The sequence below is a fragment of the Hyperolius riggenbachi genome, chromosome 1 (genome assembly GCF_040937935.1).
Source record: "Hyperolius riggenbachi isolate aHypRig1 chromosome 1, aHypRig1.pri, whole genome shotgun sequence".
NCBI classification, from domain to species: Eukaryota; Metazoa; Chordata; class Amphibia; order Anura; family Hyperoliidae; genus Hyperolius; species Hyperolius riggenbachi.
The window spans coordinates 225,472,561-225,495,751 of NC_090646.1; the positions used below are offsets into that span (position 1 = coordinate 225,472,561).

At 40.2% G+C, this 23,191-nt stretch overlaps 1 protein-coding gene across 2 annotated transcripts; it reads right to left on the minus strand.

Annotated features, from left to right (window-relative positions):
* Positions 1-1,284: 1,284 nt before the first annotated feature.
* On the minus strand, positions 1,285-22,369 carry PITX2 (paired like homeodomain 2). Of its 2 annotated transcripts, XM_068281512.1 has the most exons (4): positions 22,147-22,369; positions 17,298-17,363; positions 6,350-6,555; positions 1,285-2,853 (listed from the first exon to the last, which is right to left on the minus strand). In XM_068281512.1, exons 2-4 carry the CDS (start codon positions 17,341-17,343, stop codon positions 2,290-2,292), a joined length of 816 nt encoding a protein of 271 aa, XP_068137613.1. In that variant the 5' UTR covers positions 17,344-17,363; positions 22,147-22,369; the 3' UTR covers positions 1,285-2,289. The 2 variants fall into 2 exon arrangements, with proteins under 2 accessions (XP_068137613.1, XP_068137606.1); XM_068281505.1 differs by lacking the exons at positions 17,298-17,363; positions 22,147-22,369 and adding an exon at positions 7,652-8,428.
* Between the last annotated feature and the right edge of the window lie 822 nt (positions 22,370-23,191).

Here is a 23,191-nt window from a genome sequence, read left to right on the forward strand (position 1 = left end):
GACACGTTGGAATAAATCGATTAGGAGAGTGGAACTGAAGTCCAGCACAGTCCACACTGATCTGTGACGCCCCAGGGGGACAGAAGGTTTGCTGGGACTGTATAGTGAGTCGTTTTCAGCCATCTAGCCCCATCCACCCTCTGAGGTGCGGCAGCATGTATGTTGTGTGTTCCTTCCTCTACATGTGGACTCTTCTGCCTGGGTGTATAGAGATCAGACTAGGATGAAGGCAGATCAACGTTCAATCTCCCGCCTGTTCCACTTGTTATCTCCCCAAGGATCCTTCCTCAACTTCCTCACCACCTTTTATCCACCCCCATTCTCCCCTATACCAACTGCTGGCAAACATACAATGTGGGAAAAAAAGAGCAATGAGTGATCCCAATACACAAATGTGTCTGTGTCCTGCCCTCTCCGAGCCTTTACATACTAGACAAGAGTCAGAAGTTTTTAGAGCCGCTCTGTACGGCCACATGGCAACCGCACTTACCAAAGTCTTACAAAGTTAATGTACAAACGCCCACTATAAAGCTATAAAGGAGCTTATATCAGGTTTTAGTGCTGAGAAATTACCGTGGATCGCGGCAGCTGGGACAATGGCCTGCAGTGTGGATTACACAGCACCGAGGAGGACATGATTTTAAGGGAACCCAGCAGAGAAGGCTTTAGGGCAGCCGGTTTGTACAAAGCTACACACATTAAACTGTACACACACGCACATTTCCAATTGCACACACGCTGAATTGTACACATACACACACTCAGATGCACAAACACTAAATTGCACACACAAACTGCACACATACGTCTGCACACACTAATTCTACGCACATGCACATTGTACATACAGTAAACTGCGCACTTACACAAATTTTGTACACACTACACACTCACAGAAAAACACCCGTTTGCAGATACATATATTCCAGTAACAGCTTGCAGCAATATTTTTATCACGTACCGTATACAGCAATTTTATTTCACGTATACACTACATCGCATGCTCAATTGTAAGACACACACACATACCTATGTGTGTGTGTGTGTGTGTGTGTGTACATATATATATATATACACGCACACACTAACGGGTGCAAACCACTGTTGGGATTCAGACGAACACTGTTGTATTTGAATAAATAAAAAGTCGCCAAGATGACTTCTAACGAGAATATTGCAGAAAAGTAATATTTTACCATGTATTGCTGGAATTAGACATTTTATCTTAGTGTAGCAGGCAGGCCCGCACTCACCAAACACGCAGCGACCAGTAAGCACCCACACTTTGTTTGTTTCCCAAAGAGATAATTTTATTGTTAAAGCGACATAGTTTTCTTTTTTTTTCCTGCCAAATTTTTTTTTTGTAACAATACATTAAAATTCATTTTTACAACTGGATTGTTCACTGATAATTCAACCAGCTTGACGGAAATTGAACAAATAAATAATCACACTTGTAGAAGCGAGAGTCCGGCAGTTTCATTGTTGTGTGCCAGGCGGCACGTGTGTACAAGAAGGCAAGATCGATTCAATGTAAGGAATCTGGGCATAGGGGGCAATGTCCAGCGCTTTGTGCTTCTATACTTGTAGATTTTTAGTGGGGCATTTTATTTTGGGAAATAAAGTACTGACTGAACCTGAAAACATTTTAACCAAAATAATAATAATAAAATTAATATTATTTAAAAAAAAGATGCACATAAAAATTTAAAGTTGCATTTTTTTCAGTTTCAGAAAACAATAGGGCACCCGCCAGAGGTCCTATTCTATACTGATACACACAATAATGTCAGAAATACAGTGTCGCCTTAAATATTTACATTATTGACCCCAACGGAGGCAATTTTTTGAATTGGACTCCCCTTGCATGCTTCGTTAAAGTCCTTGGCATGTTAACACTGTAGAGTTATCACCAACGACTGCCTTTTATAAAATTAATTTTGACATTAATAATATTATATATTTATATATATACATCCTTTCAGTCCTTTTGTGTTTCCTTTTTTTAAACAATGCTAAACTTAAAAAAAAACAAGCTCGTTGCAACTTTAAAATGTCATATCCAGTCAAACGTGTCCATATATATATATTTCTCGGCGTCCTCCTGTGTCTGATAATACTTTCAAAGAACCCGCTGCACTGGATCCCCTGAAAACAAGACACGTAAAAGCTTTCGGTTTGTTTGTTTTTCCTTCCACAATCCTCTCCTTTGAGTCCAGACAGGTAAAGTCTTTATAGAAAGGATGGTTCCCATAAAGTATAAATACACATGCACAGATTGCAGCTCTATCAGACGGGCCTGTCCACAGCGTACTGACACGCACTGAGATTGGATCCTGGGTTTTGAACAGTGGCATATCCAAAACTAGAGTGCTGCTTGGCTTTGAGTCTAAGGCTGGCCAGGCTGGAGTTACATGTGTCCCTGTAGACATAGGGGGGTGTTGGAGGAGCGTAGGGACAGGCTGACGTTGGCACGGCTGAATTCAGAGAGGGGTTGCTCAAGTTGTTCAGGTTATTCAAGCTGTTGAGGCTGGAGCCTGGCACCCCAGTGACGGCAGATGGCACCATGCCGGAGGACATGCTCATGGAGGAGATGGAGTTGGGTGAGGAGAACATGCTCTGTGAGGAAAGGGGGTTGACATTCATGGAGTTGAAGAATGGGAAACTCTTGGTGGAGAGTGAGGCGGAGGTCAGGCCCTTGGCTGCCCAGTTGTTGTAGGAGTAGCCCGGGTACATGTCGTCATAGGGTTGCATGAGCCCATTGAACTGAGGTCCAAAGCCATTCTTGCACAGCTCTGCCTGCTGGTTCCTCTCTCTCTTTCTCCATTTAGCTCTGCGATTCTTGAACCAAACCTACAAAGTAAGCACAAAGCCAGGTCAGCTTAGGCCACATACATGTAATAGCCAAGAAGACTTGTGGAACACATGACCCATCTGCACGCGGATACATATATCTGCCATCTCGTATCAAATCACTGAGCATAAAAATGTGTCACGCTGCTGCCACAGCACAACTAGCAGCCAGTCACTGCAACCGGCAATACACAAAGCAGGTCAGCGCACAGCTCTAACGGGCACACTTTACATATTCCAATACATACAGCAAGAACCTGGACATATATTATCTACTTCTGTATCTGGCTGTAGGATGGGGGACCCCATAGTAGAATATGGGCATACAAGTTAGCTAGTCTATGTGCCTTTCGAGACATCCCCAGATTGAGACAGATTAAATACATTTGTTGAAGATCTATGCAGAGTGGGTTGCGAGTTCAATCTGTTTTCACTTCAGTCAGTCATATAAAGAGTATTTACCATCCAGGAATCAGGATTTCATCTGCACACAACTGCATGTTTGAATAGAAGAACACATATGTTCAGTGCACTGCTCTGTACAATTCTACCAGGAGTATAACTGCCTGAGGTTTCCCTACCTGCTCAGGTTTGGGGAGAATCCCTATTCTCTCAGGCCTCGAATGGGAGATCAGTGATAAACAAAGGCTAGTATTGGAAATGCATGCAGTCCCAGCCAGGCTCGCATACAGAATGTATCATAAATGCCTCCCAACACAAGGCAACTTCCAGCGAGTGCCTCAGTGCCAGGAGAGCAGCAAGCCGTTTATCTAGTGAATATTAGAATAAATGTTTGCTGTGAAGCCTCCAGAGAGTCCCCGGAAATGATCTGCAGCGCCTGAAACAACTTTTGACCCAACTTGTCCTCTCTCTGGCTCGCTGAATGAAATCTCCCTCAGCCCTCCCTGCAGACAATAGAAACGTGCGGATCAGTGTGCAATACACATCTTGGGTGTCTGAATTGTCAGCAGCCACCCTCCTGCCGGCTCAGTATGTGTATTCGACAGGGTCCCTGGGTCTCTCCTGTTTACACAAATCATGTTGTACATTACAGATCGCTGTTAACTGTACCATTAGCCCTCGCACTCGATTGACAAGAACCACATTAGCAGCCTTTAGGACCCCCCCCAAATGCTGCTAATTTGAGCTGAAAAGATAAAATGCTCATCAAACGCATAGATAAAGGGAGATGCCAGGCTTGGATGAGACTAGGGCTATGAGGATATGAATCTGAGCGAACACAGGGAGGATATTACTTATACTGAGGCTGCTGCTTACAAATATTGTGCAAATCCATAATCTAAACAAACACCCTAATCATGTGCCCACAACTTGAGTCGAAAAAGAAACTTCACATTATTCCATATACAAAGCAAGCCACACACTGGCCGACTGATCTGGCAGATTTCTGTCTGTCTTTAGATTGTAAGCTCTAGGGCAGGGCTCTCACTCCTTTTGTGTCTTGGAATGTGTTATTCATTTCTTAGCTTGCATCCTGTTATACATTTTATTCATGTTACATCCCTGATTGTAATCACAAATGCTGTATTTTGTACAAGTGTCCATGTTTGATGTATATCATTGCCTGTATCATTATGTACCCCTTGTTTGTTTTCCTACTTTGTACAGCGCCACAGAATATGTTGGCACTTTATAAATGAATAATAATAATAATAATAATCTGAATTCGTAAATGTGAAGTGAAGGACTGTGAATATTTCCTTTGAAAACGTGAAACTTGCTGTCACATGTAGCTAACATCTTATTTCTGTTCCTCTCAGTATCTGATTAGTTCTGTGACCCTTTTGTGTCTTGGAATTCCATATGCATTTGAATCATCATGTTACATATGTCACTGTAATGACTAGTTCTACCAATTCTGTATTATGTACCAATGCCTAGACTTTGTGCACACCATTGTCTTCCTTATTGTTTGCACCCCATGTATGTTTCTCACTCTGTACAGCGCCATGGAATATGTTGGTGCAATAAAAATAAATAATAATAATTGTAGCTAACATCTTATGTTTTTCCTCTAAGTAGCTGAATAGATCTGTGTCATCCAAATAGTAAATTTTGTTTACACAATGGACATATTCAGTCAAAATCTGCCAGATCAATCTGCTGGTGTGTGGATGGATGAAGCAAATACACTAAGGCCAGTGAAATAATGGATTACACTAGACATGCAGTGTAGTGAGTAGAGCTGTGTCCACTTCAACCATCCAATCACAAGCAACTGCTAGGATAAATGCAGTTAGCACAGCTTCAGTACTGCACTATTAAATGCCCATCCCATAAGTACCACCTCAATCTGGTCAATCAATACATAAAACATATTGACCATCCTATTATGGTAGCTGCACGTTTACACTCACATCTAACTGGCTTTTGTAATATTATCATTTTTCAAGATTAGCTAAATTTTTCAAAAGCTGGAATGAATGAATTTCTGCAGTTCTGCTTTGTGAGAATGATGCTGGTATTATAGTCTCATAAATGGCCTGTGCACATATGCATGTAATCTTTGTGGAAGGTCTATTATTACAGGCCTTGAAGAAGGTTACTTGTGATATTGTTTCCAAACTTTACAACCCTCCCTGAGTTAATATTTGCAGCTACTTTGCCCCTGAAACAAATGACTTAACCAACAAAGTTTGGTAACTTGGTAAATTGTCTCCAAGGCTGTTGTTTACGTGCAGTCTAGTTTTAGGTGCTGTAAAATGTTATCTTGTGCGAGCCTCAGATTATGGACGAGCTGGGCTTGGGTTTACTCAGCCAGCATAAAGTACCATTGGCCACACACATATTGATACTTGTCTCCCTTTGAACATGTGTAAGATTACAAATATCAGTTCTCTACGCAGTAAATTCACATATGGTGGAAGCGATCCAGCCGTATTCCCCCCAGAGACAACTTAAAGGCATTTTACATCTCCGAATACCACATCATTATGAACTCCCCATTCTGCTGGCCCCGCAGATGTTTCAAAGCACTTTTCATTGCACGACAAATATGCGATATAAAATGGGATTATTTCAGCGGTGCCTACTTCTGCGTTTTTAACACCGTGCCTTTTTTATGTCCTACACTTGTGTTACTACGTTATTACATATTGCTACATATTTTACTGGCTGTAAGAGGCCAACATAAAGCCCAGGAAACAGAGTGCTAAACATAACTAACATAACTGTATATCAACTGGCAAGTATTTATACGATCCGAGCTCTTTGAAGTGGCTCAAGTGTGAAAGTGCACATGGAAGTGTATATATATATATATATATATATATATATATATATATATATATATATATATATATATATATATATATATATATATATATATATATATATATATATTCATACACACATATTTAAGCTCCTGAGTGATTGCCATGTGTGTAGACCGATACATACATACATAGATGACAGGCAGACCTGTACGCATGATCAGAGCATCCTCCATCAGAGGGTCAAGTGTAATAATACTCACCCTGACTCTGGCCTCCGTGAGGTTTGTCCACACAGCGATCTCCTCCCTGGTGGACATGTCAGGGTAGCGGTTCCTTTGGAAAGTGGCCTCCAGCTCCTGCAGCTGTTGGCTGGTGAAATGGGTCCTCTGCCTTCTCTGCCTCTTCTTCTTGGAGGGGTCATCGGCGTTGGCATCGTCGTTCTTGCTTTGATGGTTTTTCTCCTTATCTGTGGACACACAACACAACGTAGGTGTCATCATCTGGTCTTAGTACACCAGTCCCAGCAGTACAGAGCCATTGAAAATACAAATAAAATTAAGAGCAAACACTAGCTAATGAGTTTTGCCCTCTTGGCCTGGCGTGGCACCCACAGGGTTCTCCTACAAATCCTGTAAATCCCCAATAGCTCAGGGCTGTGATTAGACGCCCCTGCCTGCAGGAGCAGGGCACAAATGCTACACAGATTGATGAAAACACAATAACCCGCGCTCCTCACAAAGGTTTGCTTAAATAAATAAACAGCATTGTGCCTGCATATTGCAGGTGCGGCTATATAGATGGCCCTGGCGTTCTCCAACTGCACGACCAGCTAGCCTGCTCTTTTCATTTAGCTGGAGTCATTTTGATGTCTTTATTGCACGCATCTAATCCTTACTAATTTATTTCACCCAATTATCTGCACAGATTCGAGCCTTTTTTCCTCCCCTGTCCTCGTCTCTTATAAGATGCATAATAGCCTCTAGTTATTGCCCTACCAGAAGAGCTACAAATCACAGTCATTATTTACAAGTTGGCGTGATTGAAGTTATGTATTACAAACTTATCAGGAGCTATTGGCAACCGCACAGCCTCTCTACACATAGCTTACTCCATTAAGTAGGGATTTCACAGGAATACAAAATAATAATAATAATAATTTCATCCCACCAATTATTTCTGTAAATTCACATTGTGCCTCATAGATTAAAAAAAAAAAATCTGATCTTGACTGAGCTATTGTCTGAGCGTGGGCTGAAGTGATTATTAATATTTATTACATCAGATAAAATATTTTACTTATTTCTCCTACTCCCAATAACCAAGGTAATTCAAACATACAGGCAAACCAGAAAGAGTACAGATATGATGAATAGCAGACAGGTAAAATAACATAGTAGAACATCATTAACAAAGCACAAACTTGTACTTTTGGTGTAAAACGCACACTTGGGGCAGTAAACAAACCGATGCTAAGCATGTGTGTGTGTGTGTGCCACTGTGCCTGTGTGTGTGTCTGCCTGTGTGTGTGTCTGCATGTGTGTGCGGTCTCGGCCGATCCTTACCTGCAGCCTCTGGGCTGGAGGTGTCAGAAATGGTGTGGACCTCCAGCCTTTGCTTACAGTCCACAGAGCGCTGGCCCAGAGAGGAAGCCATGGAGACCAGAGTCACTGCCTGATGATGGGAAGAGGCTGAAGTCAGTTTGCTCCCGGACAAATGCTCCAAGTGCAATGGGTCTTTCATAGAGTTCATCAGTGAGTTGGTTGTATTGCAAACAAGCCTTCCGAAAATATCCACGTCAGGAAAAAGTCAAAAAGAAAACCGCAATTCTATAGGAGAAAGAAATCCCGTATAGTTTGAGATGAAATTCAATTCCACTGTGTGTCCAACTGGTGGCACCAGAATAGTATATTCAAGCACTAAGCAGCAGGGACAGCAGCAATAGCAGCAGTACAGGCTTGGTGAAATAGTTTCAGCAAGTCACTCGTTAAGTGCAGGCTTAAGGAGCCTTACTTTTAAGTCCTGCTGAGTCCAGTGGAGTCATTAGGCAGGTATTACTTTCTGTTCCTGCTTGTCTCTGGATACAGGAGGCACTGAGAGTTAGGCGGGACTGGACTGGTGCAGAAGGCTTCCTTTAGTAATGTAGCAGTCAGTGCATCATACAGCAGGGGAGAGACATTAGGGCAGGTCTAGGAACTGTCACTGGGACGTAACATAGCACTGCATCAGGCAGCGTTAACTCCAGATCACTGCTTCTAGCACAGGACTGCACTTTCACAAGTGACAATGGAGATTCAGCAAAGGCTCAGTCGCTTCCCTGTTTGACTTACATCTTAAAACCAGAGATTTGTCCTACCCAAATGACTGACGTCAGCTCACGGTCGCCCTTCCCAGCTGGCCGCACACCCAGCGCTGCGCGTCCCAGCCAATCACAGGCTCCCCCTGCTCACCGCGCTCTGATCCAGGCACGATGGGCGGGGCTACCGTAATTATAGACACCAATCCGCACTACAGCGGGGCGGACCTCAAACATAACTTCTGCAACCTGAATTGTCAACCAGCGACTCTTGTCTGAATCCAACTGATCCAAGAAGAGCCCATGGTCCATCTCTCCGAACCAAAGGGGGATTTTCTAGGGACAAATCGTTTAATTACCCGGTGAACTAAAGTGATCTAGAGATTTGCATCCAAGATTAACCCTTCTTACACGTTGTGCACTGTTAACTCTAACTTATTGCTACCTATATACATTACTGTTTTGTTATTACACATCCTCACACCCAGCATGCATTTCTATATCAGTCAAATCATACACAGCGACTAGTGAATTCGTGTAAGCTTTAAATAACTCATTAGGTCAGGAGGAACAGACTTCAAAGTAGATCTAAAATAAAACAGTCAATTTTCGTATTAGCCATTGATAGATGTTACAGATTCGGTGGACTGGCGAGATTACAGGAAACCCAATCATTAAGATTATTTTTCTTCCTTAAAATGGTGTAACAGGATAAAGCACAATTACAGAATTAAACGTTAATTAGCGCAATTAGCTTCCAGAAAAAAACAACCAGCTTATTATAGAAGAAGCATCTCTTTCTCTCTTTAATAACTGGAATCACTTAGCATGGCTACTGACCAAAATATCCCCAGATATCGATGCTGTTATCAGTGGCCAGAAGAGGAAGCAATGTGTGTGAATATACTGTGTGTGGATACATTGGGCTTATACACGTGCATTGGATTACCGCAGATTTTATCGATACATAAAATTGATGCATCACTTTATAGGCTCTCAGCTACCTGTTTATGTTTTTCATATTCGTGGTACCATGGCAGCCGAAACGTCCCATAAATATGGACATTGAACAGCAGGCAGGCAAGCAGGCTAGAGGCTGATTGGACCCTGATAGCTTAGCATCTGACCTTTTTCACATGGGCTTTTGTGTTTATGCAGGCGTGTAAAGACAGTGCAGGATTCCAGCTTATCCCATCTTGTGACAATTTTATGCCTATAGCTCTGGGGGAAATGGTTTCTCCTTTATGCGCTGCAATTTTGGACTTTATATTCCATTTATGTACATTGTGCACCGTGGAAATCGCTTGTCAATCGTAAAAGGAGCGAATTAAAATGAGCTTCATAACTTTGCCTGACATTCCTCGTCCCTCCCCTAAAGATCCGCGATTGCCAGAAGCTGGAGAGGTACAACAGAGCAGATCGTCATGCAGGCAGCTACCAGCATTTCTGGAGAATATATCAGTCTATCTATCTATCTATCTATCTATCTATCTATCTATCTATCTATCTATCTATCTATCTATCTATCTATCTATCTATCTATCTATCTATTAATTATCATTACAGGTGTATATATCTATATATTCATTATAAGTGTATTATCTATCTATCTATCTATCTATCTATCTATCTATCTATCTATCTATCTATCTATTAGGGATGATCAATGAAATGCAAATAATACTCGACATTGGACCAATCAGAATAACGTCCTGTTATTTTTATTGGTCCAAGTTCAAGCTGCATGTAATTTACATGAAATTTGAATGTTAGCAGAAAGACTGTATATGCATCTAGTTGATCATCCCCACTACACATATCTATCTATCTATCTATCTATCTATCTATCTATCTATCTATCTATCTATCTATCTATCTATCTATCTATCTATCTATCTATCTAGCCATCCATCCAGTTATCTATCATCTACCTATATATTATATATCTATTATCTATCTATCTATCTATTCATCCATCCATCCATCCATGTATGTACCTGTCTATCTATCCATTATCTATCTATCTATCTATCTATCTATCTATCTATCTATCTATCTATCTATCTATCCATCCATCATGTGTCTATCTATCTATCTATCTATCTATCTATCTATCTATCTATCCATCATCTATCTATCTATCTATCTATCTATCCATCATGTGTCTATCTATCTATCTATCTATCTATCTATCTATCTATCTATCTATCTATCTATCTATCTATCCATCATGTGTCTATCTATCTATCTATCTATCCATCCATCATGTATGTATGTATGTATCTATGTATTTATGTATCTATCTATCTATCCATCATGTGTCTGTCTATCTATCTATCTATCTATCTATCTATCTATCTATCTATCTATCTATCTATCTATCTATCTATCCATCCATCCATCATGTATGTATGTATGTATGTATGTATGTATGTATGTATCTATCTATCTATCTATCTATCTATCTATCTATCTATCTATCTATCTATCTATCTATCTATCTATCTATCTATCCATTATTCACCCATCATCTTATAGTTGCCATCCTCCTTCTGCCAACTACTGAGAATCAATAAAATCCCTTCAGATAAATGTGGAGTTTGATATATTCCTGAGATTTCGGAACACGGAATCCTCCCTCACATCACCCGCAGTAGAGGCAATATTCTTTACATTTTACATTTTGTAGTGTCTTTTAATCTGATAAAACTCTAATTTGCTTAAGTCTTTTAAATAGGGGGTTTAGACAGGCCCCAGCCGTTTTCTTATTGAATTTCCCTTAATTCCCAGTGATCATAAAGTATATGTGTAAAGCAAATATTTCCCGTTTCTGCACTGCAGTTGATGACCTATAACTATGTCAATATGAATTTGGATCAATGTTGGGCTGCCCGTGCATTGCGTGTGACAGGAGTGGCTGGTGTGATCCTGGAGGGGTGGGCTGCTGCTGCAGTGCGGGGGACACGGGGGATGACCTGACAGCTCACTTTGCAGAGATGTTCTATTCAAATAAAGGCCGAATACTAATTGCAGCGTAAATTATCATGGGCTCAATGGCGAGCAGGGCGCACTAATGATGAAATAAATGGGGTACTTCTCTGAACGCGTGCGGGATTTCAGTTTAAACATCTGGGGAGATCAGTGGTCATCTTCATAGTCAGTTCTGGTCCAACTGTAAAATCAGGAGGGCTTTGGGGCGAGCAGGACAGGTGTGTGTGTGTGTGTGTGTGTGTGGGGGGGGGGGGGGGGTGGTAATCAGGGGAGGCTTTGTTAAGGCATTTTATAAGGAAACCAATGATCAGACAGGTGAAGGGAAACCAGAACTTCCCCCCAGTACCTACCATCAGAGGATGGAGTTGAACTTTGGTTCCTTAGGTAAAGAAATACAAAATATACATTTATGGAAATAGTGTCCCCCCCCCCCCCCCCCCCTTTGCAGAATCTTACAGAGCAAACAGAGCACCGGCTATCAATCTAAACTCTCCCGTTCTGGGCCCAGGTCCCTGTTTAACGATAACCTCGTGTTGGATATATATATATATATATATATATATATATATATATATATATATATATATATATATATATATATATATATATATATATATATATATATATATATATATATATGTATAGCAAGAGGTGCTATAATTCCGGGCAGAGTCAGTTAGTTTACAAGTACAGTATACGTTTTCTTTAGGGGGGAGGGGGGGCGGATTCGAGTGGTTGCTACAGGCGACCATTACCTCTCAGTTGCTCAGTGTTGCATCAGTTTTTTTCTTCCAGAGTGTGGATAATGAAATGGATTTTGTTCTCTTTACTGGCTGTAGGCCTGAGGGAGTCACACATTGCCAGGACCGCTCTACATAGCTTTTTTTTTTTAGTAAATCGCCTTAATTTGAAGCCTGTATTGGTGAAAGTGTAGGCGGTAGCTATCAGAGAGACTGCACTTGAAAGTGGCATAACACATTGGAAAGTGAACGGACAGCAGCCTTGTAACAAGCTGAGTGGCAGCATATTTCATAGCAGGCGAAGCGATGTCAGATTGGATAAACAATCGCCTACAAATGTGGCTGTGTATAACCAACACTCATCTCCTCCGTACACAGAGCTGTCAATGCCCGCAGGATCTATAATTAATATCAGTGATATTATTAACAGATCACCTGACTCACATCCCCGCTCACCAGTCTGCTTTCCACAGGCAGCAGCATATCTCCTCCCAAAAACAATGTATAGAAAGGAGTCCTCTTAAGCCCAGTGATTGCTGCTTTATTCTTATCAGTACAACTGTGCTATTCTGTAATAATATACTGTCAGTTTCCATCAATAGTCTAACTAACAAGTAATATTATATACAATAGGGGGGGGGGGGGGGGGTACGTGATGAAGTGGAGTAGGGGTTGGTACAAGGCTGCAGAGCCTGTGGGTAGTAGTAATAATAATAATAATAATAATAATAATAATAATAATAATAACAACAGCAATAGCTTATTCCTGCGCATGTAGAATCATAGCGCCCAGCTTTGTTTAGTGAGCACCAGAAAGGACCTCCAACAAGCCCAGTACGTTTTGTGAGACGTGCAATTACCAATGAGAGTATTTTTTTATGCTTCTGTTGTGTTTACCCAATAATAACACGCCTACATCAGCTAATTCCGTGCAGAACAAGTCTCATCAGGAGAGCAGCATCGCACGCAGCTGGATCTACAGCCTGCAATGCTCGCCTAGAGAACGATCATGAATTTCATCGATTTATAAAATCAGATCGTTCTTTATCAATGCTGAATTATAAGATCAAATTCTGGGCTGAAATATAACTGTACGATTTCCACCCCATAAATTAGGCCAACACTGATGTTTGGTCACGCACTAGCTATTTCGATCATTATATGATATATTTATTCATATAACAACACAGCATGTGGTAATCTTCAAGTGATCAACAATCCGCCATATCTCTGACACGTGAGCCTTGATAATAACGTGTTATCAGATGCAGTTATAGATCTAGCAATGTTATTATTATGATCATCATTTATCACCATCATAATATTCCTTTACATTGTGCTGACATTTTGTGTGGCATTTTACAGAGTACAGAAAATATTTCTTGTCACTGGTCCCAATCTAATGTCCCTATAGTCATATCTGAACACCCCTGGGACTGTTATACATCATAATATCATGTATTGCATGCTAAGGGGTCGGTATAGCGGGTGGCACAGAGACAGGTCTGTTAGCACAGACTCCAGGTTAATGTAGTGTCTACTGGCCCCTGTGCATCCCTCCTCCTTATTTCTACACATTATTGCAGTAATATTCTCTTAATAGATAAATTGGTGCTGATAGGACTCTGTTGTGTTATAATAACACTGCCTCGCACAGCGTGGAGTACTGCCCATTCTCCTGGATGGAGAGCCATTAATTAAAATTCAGTCAATATTAGGCAAAAGACAATGCTTTTTACATAGGATTAAGCAGACATCTGATTGTTCCATTAGTATATTCCTGCTCACGAAAACAGCTTTGCTTATATATTTCTCATTCCCTAGAGCCAGGCCAGCTACTCCTGCATATATTATTGGTTAGCAGGAAAAATAGGAAAACGGCGAAGGGGAAATGGTCTTCAATGAGACTCTTACAAGCAGGGCGGGCCCCTAAAGTATTACACCGTGCTCCTAATTAAAGCAATCTGTATGAACGCTCTCTATAGCAGCTCCCCGTGTCTATCTGTACTGTACTTGCAGGAGCATAAATGTACAGATTCATAAATATATATGTGTAACCAACCCAACACGCGGAGACTGCTAAGTGGGAAAAGAGTGTCGTATGGCTTTTTATAACAGGCAGGGGCGCAGCAATAGGGGTTGCAGAGGTAGCGACCGCATCGGGGCCCTTGGGCCAGAGGGGCCCCGAAGGGCCCTCCCTCAACCACAGCATTAGCTCTCTATTGGTCCTGTACTGATAATAATCACTTCTATAGATACGTTGAATAGTGGTAATCCTTAACAAACTGTTTCCCATCCTTTCCTTGCACCTCTGAAACTGTAGTTGCCATTGGCAGGTTTTGGTGCGCCGGATCAATTGTTATGTATAGAGTGCTTGGGGGGCCCACTGCTCCTTAGCTACGCCACTGATAACAGGCTACTGCCAAAGGACAATAGTAAGTCGCCTGTGACCACAATAGAGGACACTAATGAGCGGTGTTCGGGGACACGTGGACATACAAATGATACGCTTGGGTAATTACTAATTGTAATGTAGTGCACTGGAAGAGGCAATACAAAAGAGTCGGCGCTGCTGTCATTTTAATTGTTGATTTCCTTGTAGCCTGCTGTGTCAGCTGAAGATAAGGTGTATTTTATTATTTTAATATATATTTATTTTATTGTCTGTATTGTCCTCCCTTCTCTACGGACTGAACGCGCTGTACTATATATATATATATATATATATATATATATATATATATATATATATATATATATATATATATATATATATATATATATATATATATATATATATATATATATATATATATATATATATATACTATATATATATATATATATATATATATATATATATATATATATATATATATATATATATATATATATATATATATATATATATATATATATATATATATCGTACAGCTCGTTCAGTCCGTCCGTAGAGAAGATATATATATATATATATATATATATATATATGTATATATATATATGTATATATTATTATTTTTTCTGAAGATCATTTGTAAAAAAACAACAACAACAACAAACAAAAAAACTAAATTGACGTATAAACTGTAGGCGGACTGTATTCCAGTGCTTCTGGATGCCAGTTTTGGAAATTATTTGCCTATTCACTTACTCAATATAAGTGAGGCATCATGGGAGTCCCTTCTTGTTCAAATAAAGCTGTTATTGCAATTGAAAATACGTTTTTTTAGAGGTATTAATTTTCAAAAACAACCTAACAACTCTGGTTTGCAAAGTAAATAATAATATTAAAAATAAGCAAAAAATCAAAACAAAAAAACACAAAAAAAATCATATAAGGTAAGTAAAAATACAAACAAAATAACATTCCATCATTAATATGATATGGCACAGACTAGCTGACGTTTGACGAGTTTCTAGCCACCATTTGTAAAATTCCTGAAAAGTTGCAGCGTGACCAGTCTACTGAAAGTGACAACATAATTACATGGTCACTGCCTGCTGTTACATACGTCTAGCGGCAGAGGGCGACATAGGATCACGTCTAGAAAAGCAGCTGCACTAGAGGAGTGTTCTGGGTCCCCTCTATAGAGACGATGATAATTATGGGGTTGTCTTTGCATTTTTAGGGAGAAACGAGGAATAGACGAATTACTTTTTGTAACTTTAAAAAGAAGTTATCTTCATATTTTCGTTTATCTGTGAATCAGTGGCGCTTTGGATGTGGAAAGCTAGAACCATAGCCTTGGGCAAATAATTTAGGATAAAAATATAGGGTGATTTACTGTTACCGCCATTTCATACCATTTTATTTCCATGCAAGTATGCTGTCCTCAGTGCACATCAATCAAACTTAAAAATGAGGCAAGCTGTGGAACCCCTTATCACCAAATTATTAACGCTAGCTAAAAAAATAACTAGTCTTATTATCTGTCTTCTTCTTCTTCTTGTTATTATTATTATTATTATTTAAATAAGGCACGGCCATCAGTTTACTTTTAGCTATAATATAGTAGCGTGACAGATTCTCCGATCTTTGTTTAGGTAGTCTAGTAAACAATAGTATCGTTTGTGCAATAGTCTTGTTTCCATCGCCTGAATGACAAGTCGTTGGGTTGAGTTCATGGAAAGAACCACAATTAACAATTATTTGGGAACTGGACCCAACCTGAAGTAATTTATGAAGAAAAACGCAAAAGAGAAGAAAAGCTCAACAGTTGCCCATAGCAACATGCCGGGTCTCTAAGTACACGTTCCACTTTCTCATACACGATGAAGTAGTCAGATTTTCGTTTAGCTTATCGTCGCGTTCTATGACCATGGTGCCAATGCATTCAGCCATTGCCTAGATGCAGGAGCCTGCTAGTGCTGACACACACAGATGGAAGAGGGCAAAGCTCCACATATCTGTATTTAAATGTGTAATTATTTCCTGATTGATCAGGAACAGGATTTAATTGTTTAGTAAAAAAAAAGGAACGTGGGCGAACACCTAGCCAGCTGCTATAAAACAAGCTGTGCTGCGCTACCAGAAAGAGGTTTTCGTTCTATTGAATATAGCTGTACACATCTTTGCACTTTCCATACCTGTTTAGCACTTTCTATCTTGGCAACCACTGGATTGTATGATATGGGAAGTGCAAGCAAGCTGAACTCAGATCTCTTGCTTCACAAATCTGTTCATTTTTGTGAAATGCTCGCTGATCACTGAAGGAAAGACTCTGGATGACTGTTTTACTTCACTTTTAATGAAACGCCCCCTCCCTGCCACATTGCATACTTTGCTACTGTCCTGCCAATGGAGGTTTGATATTGAGGCGCATACAGCTCGGCTGTCCCTTGTCTGTCCCATGTAGTTCCTGTGCAGCAGTGAAGTCACCTTTCTGGACTGGTCTCAGGTTACATAGAAAAGAAGCTCTACTGCAGAGCGCTGAGATGCACACTGCACACAGAGAGATTGGGAAAAGGTAGCTTTACACACATCTATCACAGTCTGGGGGTCAGCCATGCACTGGCTTTAGCTATAGCACCTACCTATAATCATCCTAGTACTCGGGTCTTCCCAATGTCGCAGGCTAATGGAAAAAACTTCCTATGTAGATTTTTTTTACACAGGAAAACAATGCAAACAAGTCTCGATTCTCCACAGTGACATCCATACAATGAAAATAGGATTCTTACCTAATTGGACACAGGTTGTCACCAGTTTGCGACAGTTGGACTCCATTTTCCTTGTTGCCTTGGGAACTGTAAAATATTGGAAAGATTCGTGATTCTTAAAACATAGTTCCAATAATTATTTTATCTATCTATCTATCTATCTATCTATCTATCTATCTATCTATCTATCTATCTATCTATCTTAATCTATCTGTCATATTATATTCCATTCCATTCTATTCTATTGTATTCACCAAAATACAATCCCACTTTACTATTGAGTATAATTACTACTCCCCACTTCTGAAAGCAAAACGAGGAATTAAAGACATCTCTCTATATATAACTGAATAGTGACATTCTATGAACAGTATCATACAGTTCCCAGTTACATTTATTATGTTAGTACTTTGTGGAATAAATGAAACTGGATCATGGTAAAATAGAAATATAAACACGCTCGTGCTTTCTGCTGTGCTCCGGGTTGCATATTTCATCTTTAATTATCGCCATTACTTCTCCAGGAAAACACTGACTAATTATAGGAACGCCTTGTACTCAGTGGAGGCTCATTTGTTCAATTACATTCCAATGTATGAGGATTTACTTATGTGACATAGCGACCTATAACGACAGTAATTCCTTATTATATTTTATCAGTCCACTGAGATAAGTGGAACTAATTTTAACTCATAATTAGAAATGAATATATTTGTGCTTATTGTGATCCATCTTCTTATTCTATCTATCTATCTATCTATCTATCTATCTATCTATCTATCTATCTATCTATCTATCTATCTATCTATCTATCTTTTCTATCTTTCTAACCATCCACACAAACTCATGTGTGTATAAGTAGTTGCTGTACATTTCGCTAATCACTATACTATTGTCACTCTAACTTATTATATTGTCTACCACTTCTGCATTATGTACCAATATTCGTATTTTTCCATGTACCTGTATATATATATATATATATATATATATATATATATATATATATATATATATATATATTTATATATATATATATATATATATATATTAATAATAATAATAATAGAGAAAGAAGAGGATAATAATACTACTACTAATAATAATAGAGAAAGAAGAGGAGAGAGAGAGAAAATCTTCCTACAACATATACATTCATCATTTTTCTTACATATAATCTGGGTGATTTCTTTGCTAAGGCGTTGTGTGTTTCCATTGTTTATTGAGGACACACTTGATCAGATTGATAAAATCTAATAAAGTAAAAAGAATGCTATGCTTGTATAATGGATGGGCTTCCCCATGATGCATCAGTAGTAGTGACTGAGAGTAGCAGTGATGTAGGCGTTGGATGGTTGGGGATGTTGCCTATAAGCCGGGTACACACGAGGCTTGCACATTGTGACTGCAGTAATTATGGAGTAATTGCTTAGTGCTGGTGTAAGGACAATTAGTAGAGAGACAGTAGTGAGCAGAGCAGTTGCAGTATTGCACAGCCTCACTGACACTCCCACCACACCAGGAAGCAGTCAGTTTATGTTTACTATTTTCACCGCTTTTGCTGCCTTCTCTTTTTTTTTCCACCCTTGGAGTCTCTGAGTTTTTCCCAGGCTGGTGCCAAAGAGAAGCAGAAGTTTGGCTGGCCTGGTCTTTGAATGATTCCGCAGTAAAATCACGGGATTAGTGCCTGATTGAGATGTCTGTTCGGGAGATATTACAAAATTCATTATCACAGCTCTCTACTAACTCGATATGAAGTAACACAGATGGGATTTTATTAGCCCAGGATTGGAATGTTTACTTATGATAATTTCGGGGGAAATTTGCATGTCATCATCTGGATAATCTTTTTCTCTCCTTTCATGTCTGCATTGGCTGAATGAATTGCTTCAAGTCTGGAATGACGCTTTTATTCCTGACCTGGAGCTGCGGCCTAATTTATTACAAGAACCATTTTCAGATAACCTGAGCCACGCCGAGCTGCTCACACTTCCATGCGTCCCTCATCTGTCAGCACAATGCCCCGATCTCCAGACTATTACAAACTACATGTGGTGTGTGTGTGTATATATATATATATTTTTGCTATATTTTGCTATATATACATGTTATTTATAATTCTCGGAGGTTTTTTGAAGGCTGAAATAGAACAATATCTAAAAAGCATATTTTTAGAGTTTTATGTCTTAATTAATTATCCTTATTTTTTTTTTTTACTTACCATGAGCTGTTATAACAACAAATACCCTGAACAGTGTGTTTTTCTCATTACACAAACTCAGCTGCAGTATATTCTAGCTATATTGATATACTCTCTATAGCAGTTATACACACTGCACATGACCACATTACAGTATTCTTCCATTAAATAATATGCATAATAATAATAATAATAATAATAATACAATATGTCATGGTAAACAGAAAGTGCTTATTAAGCTGTCCGCACTACCGGATGTTATTATATGGTCACAGCAGGAGCCACCTTCCATATATTCTTTCCCACACAGATGTGTTCCTATTTCTCTATGGTTGGCCTGACTTGTATAGCTGATAAGAGAGTGCTGACACGGTGCATAGGCGGGTAACAGGTAGCTGCATGCAATGAGTGCACAGTGTGACTTCACACGCTGCTAATGGCAATGGCTGGAGGCCTGTGCCCTACACTGTGCTGTAAACACTTGTACAGATGATGAGACCACCGCGCTGCCGGCCACTCTGCTGCTGGTCTCATGCTGGATTTGGTGTTGGAATATGCTTTCATGCGAGATACATAAATCCATAAAGTCACATTCTTCCAGCCAGCTGTTCTGTAGCTTCAAAGATATGGCAATACACAGGCTTCAGCCCTTCTCACTTCTTTCCTAATGCCTTTTTACACACTATGGACAATATGCTGTTAAATTACAGTAGACACTTCAAGCAAGTTTCAGATATTCCACTTATGGCGTTTTGAGGGGGGCAAAGGGGCAAAAATGGAGAATAGGGAAAATATAGTTTTTGTCTGAGGTACATTTATTAGCAATATTTCACACATATCAGTATCGTGTTAACTGTTCTCTGATCTCAAACCATCTGGATTTGCTTTGTCTTCTGTTACAAACTTGTCTGACAGTACTTGAGCTGGCTTTGTTAATGTATACACAGCATTGCACCCTCCATGAGAACAGGACGCTGGATACCACTGTATATAGTTTATCAAGCACACCACAGGGCTGGATATACTCTATGGCAGAACTCTGTGCTTATGGCTTTTTCATTTATGAGTATTTATTCAGAGTGCCCAAAACAAACAAATAAACAAAAAGCATTCAATAATGAAAAAGGTAAAATAAAATTGAAATAGTGAAGCAAGTCATAAGGCCTACAGCAGGCCTTATGGTAATTACAATATTGATCACTGGCTTTACAGTGTTTTATTAAACAAAACTTAGTTTTCACGTAAAACCGTGCTATTTGGCATACGCTCATGCTTAGACCAACACAATCAGTGCATTTAGTGAAAGTACAAGTCAAAAGTCTGATTTGCTAGATAGTTGATTTGAGCCTGCCTGGGTCAAATCCCAGTACTCAGTCAGGACACACACGATACAAAAAACAAAACAGAAAACACATACACCAAAAAAACCCCTTACACAATACAGAAACCACACACACAAACACACACACTACATAAATACACGCATACAGACCACAACACACACACACACACACACACACACACACACACACACACACACACACACACACACACACACACACACACACACACACACACACACACACACACACACACACACACACACACACACACACACACACACACACACACACACACACTACAAAATGCAAGCCCCACACTGCAAAACACACCCACCTACACACCACAAACCCACACACTACAGAAAGCACACACACACACACACACACACACACACACACACACACACACACACACACACACACACACACACACACACACACACACACACACACACACACACACTACAAAATGCAAGCCCCACACTGCAAAACACACCCACCTACACACCACAAACCCACACACTACAGAAAGCACACACACACACACACACACACACACACACACACACACACACACACACACACACACACACACACACACACACACACACACACTACAAAATGCACACCCCACACTGCAAATCTCAACTACACACACACAGACACAGACACACACACACTACAAAATGCACACCCCCACACTGCAAAGCACAACTACACACACACAGACACAGACACACACACACTACAAAATGCACACCCCCACACTGCAAAGCACAACTACACACACACACACACACACACACACACACACACACACACACACACACACACACACACACACACACACACACACACACACACACACACACACACACACACACACACACACACACACACACTAATTCGCTGTATCATAACTGGTCTGTTGAACTACATAACTGAACTCCCTCCAAAGATCGCTTCAGAAATGATATATGTTTACCTTTATTTGTAAGTAGCGGCCCATAGATATGACATTTGTAGCCCACCTTCATGCTTGCAGAGAGCTTGTACCGTTTCCCACCAGAGACTAGCAGAAAGAAGCCCCATGAACTTGTCAGGCATTGCTCTGGGGGTACACGTCCCCCCCAGCGGAGGCACTGTGACCTAGCAGAGACTGCACATGCAGAGCAGTGTACATTACAGCACCGTATGGGGTGAATACACGGCAAAGGCAGTAAAAGGGATTATATATCAGGAGGTGAAATGTTACACAGTAAGGCCCAGGTGGAACAAATGTATGAACTTTGGTGATCTCACTTCCCCTGGCTGCCTGTGTACTCACCGGTTGTTGGCTGCGCCTGCAGAGAAGCTGAGCTATACACCCTTCTCTTCTATGGAGAAATCCTCAGTGCAGGCTTGGTCGTGGCATGACACAAAGCAATAAAATGACTGAAGGATCCCAAAAAGCAAAGCAAAGGAAAAGCAAAAGCAATGTCCCAAGTTCCTGTGGGTTCCTGATAAGGCTGTGAGAAGAGAAGAGTCTACTCCTGGCTCTCTCCCTCTCTCTGTCTGGCTCTCTTTCTGCAGTGGGAATGGCGTGACGTCAGCAGAGATTCCACCAAACTCTCCTCTCAGTGAGGAGAGCAGAGCTGGAGGGAGGAGAGGGTCAGGCAAGAGAAGGAGGGAGACACAGGGGGCACCAAAAATCTCATCACTAGCTCAGGAAATAGAAAAAAAAATACCAGCACGACGAGATCCAAAGGGGGCTGAACTGGGAAAGGTAAAAGAAACTCCATAGGACACTGTAGGGTGATTATAACAATGCAATGAAAGTGGGATATTCGCCCTATCGAAAAACTGAAGCTACTAATGAAAACGTAAATATTGCCCTTTGGAGAGTTGGGTGCATCAGCAAAGCAATTCATCCGATGTCCCCACAAGTTGTAATGTAAGATCACTTCTTGCTTCCTGCCTTGTACGCATAAATCGGCCCCTCAGTGATCGGTGTATAAAATCCCTGCATTTCATTTATTTCATTTGGGGTATTTTCTTTTAGTCAACTATGAGTTGAGTGTATGAATGAGCTGGGACTGGGGACAGGATTATTTATGCAATAATGTCACTCCATACATAGATGTGTGTCTAGAAGGGAGATCATTAGGCAAACTGTTTTACTGTATGTTTATGCACACGTGCTTTATGTCTACATCTATGTGATATGACTATACCTATGCCAAATATACGTGATGTCATAATGACAATCCAATGGGGAGGGGGATTAATGGATAGGGAGAGAATGATCCCCCCTTTCAGATTTAAGCACATGAAATACACAATAGCAAACAATATTATAAACTGACCATAGTGCAAGTAAGAGCTTGAATAAA

Bases quoted from the DNA above. Each gene is read 5' to 3' on its own strand.
- PITX2 (XM_068281505.1), bottom strand. From the start codon at position 7,838: ATGAACTCTATGAAAGACCCATTGCACTTGGAGCATTTGTCCGGGAGC. The intron at 6,556-7,651 runs GTAAGGATCGGC...GTGTGTCCACAG, and splicing joins CTCCAGCCCAGAGGCTGCAG to ATAAGGAGAAAAACCATCAA. The intron at 2,854-6,349 runs GTGAGTATTATT...CTTACTTTGTAG, and splicing joins TCACGGAGGCCAGAGTCAGG to GTTTGGTTCAAGAATCGCAG.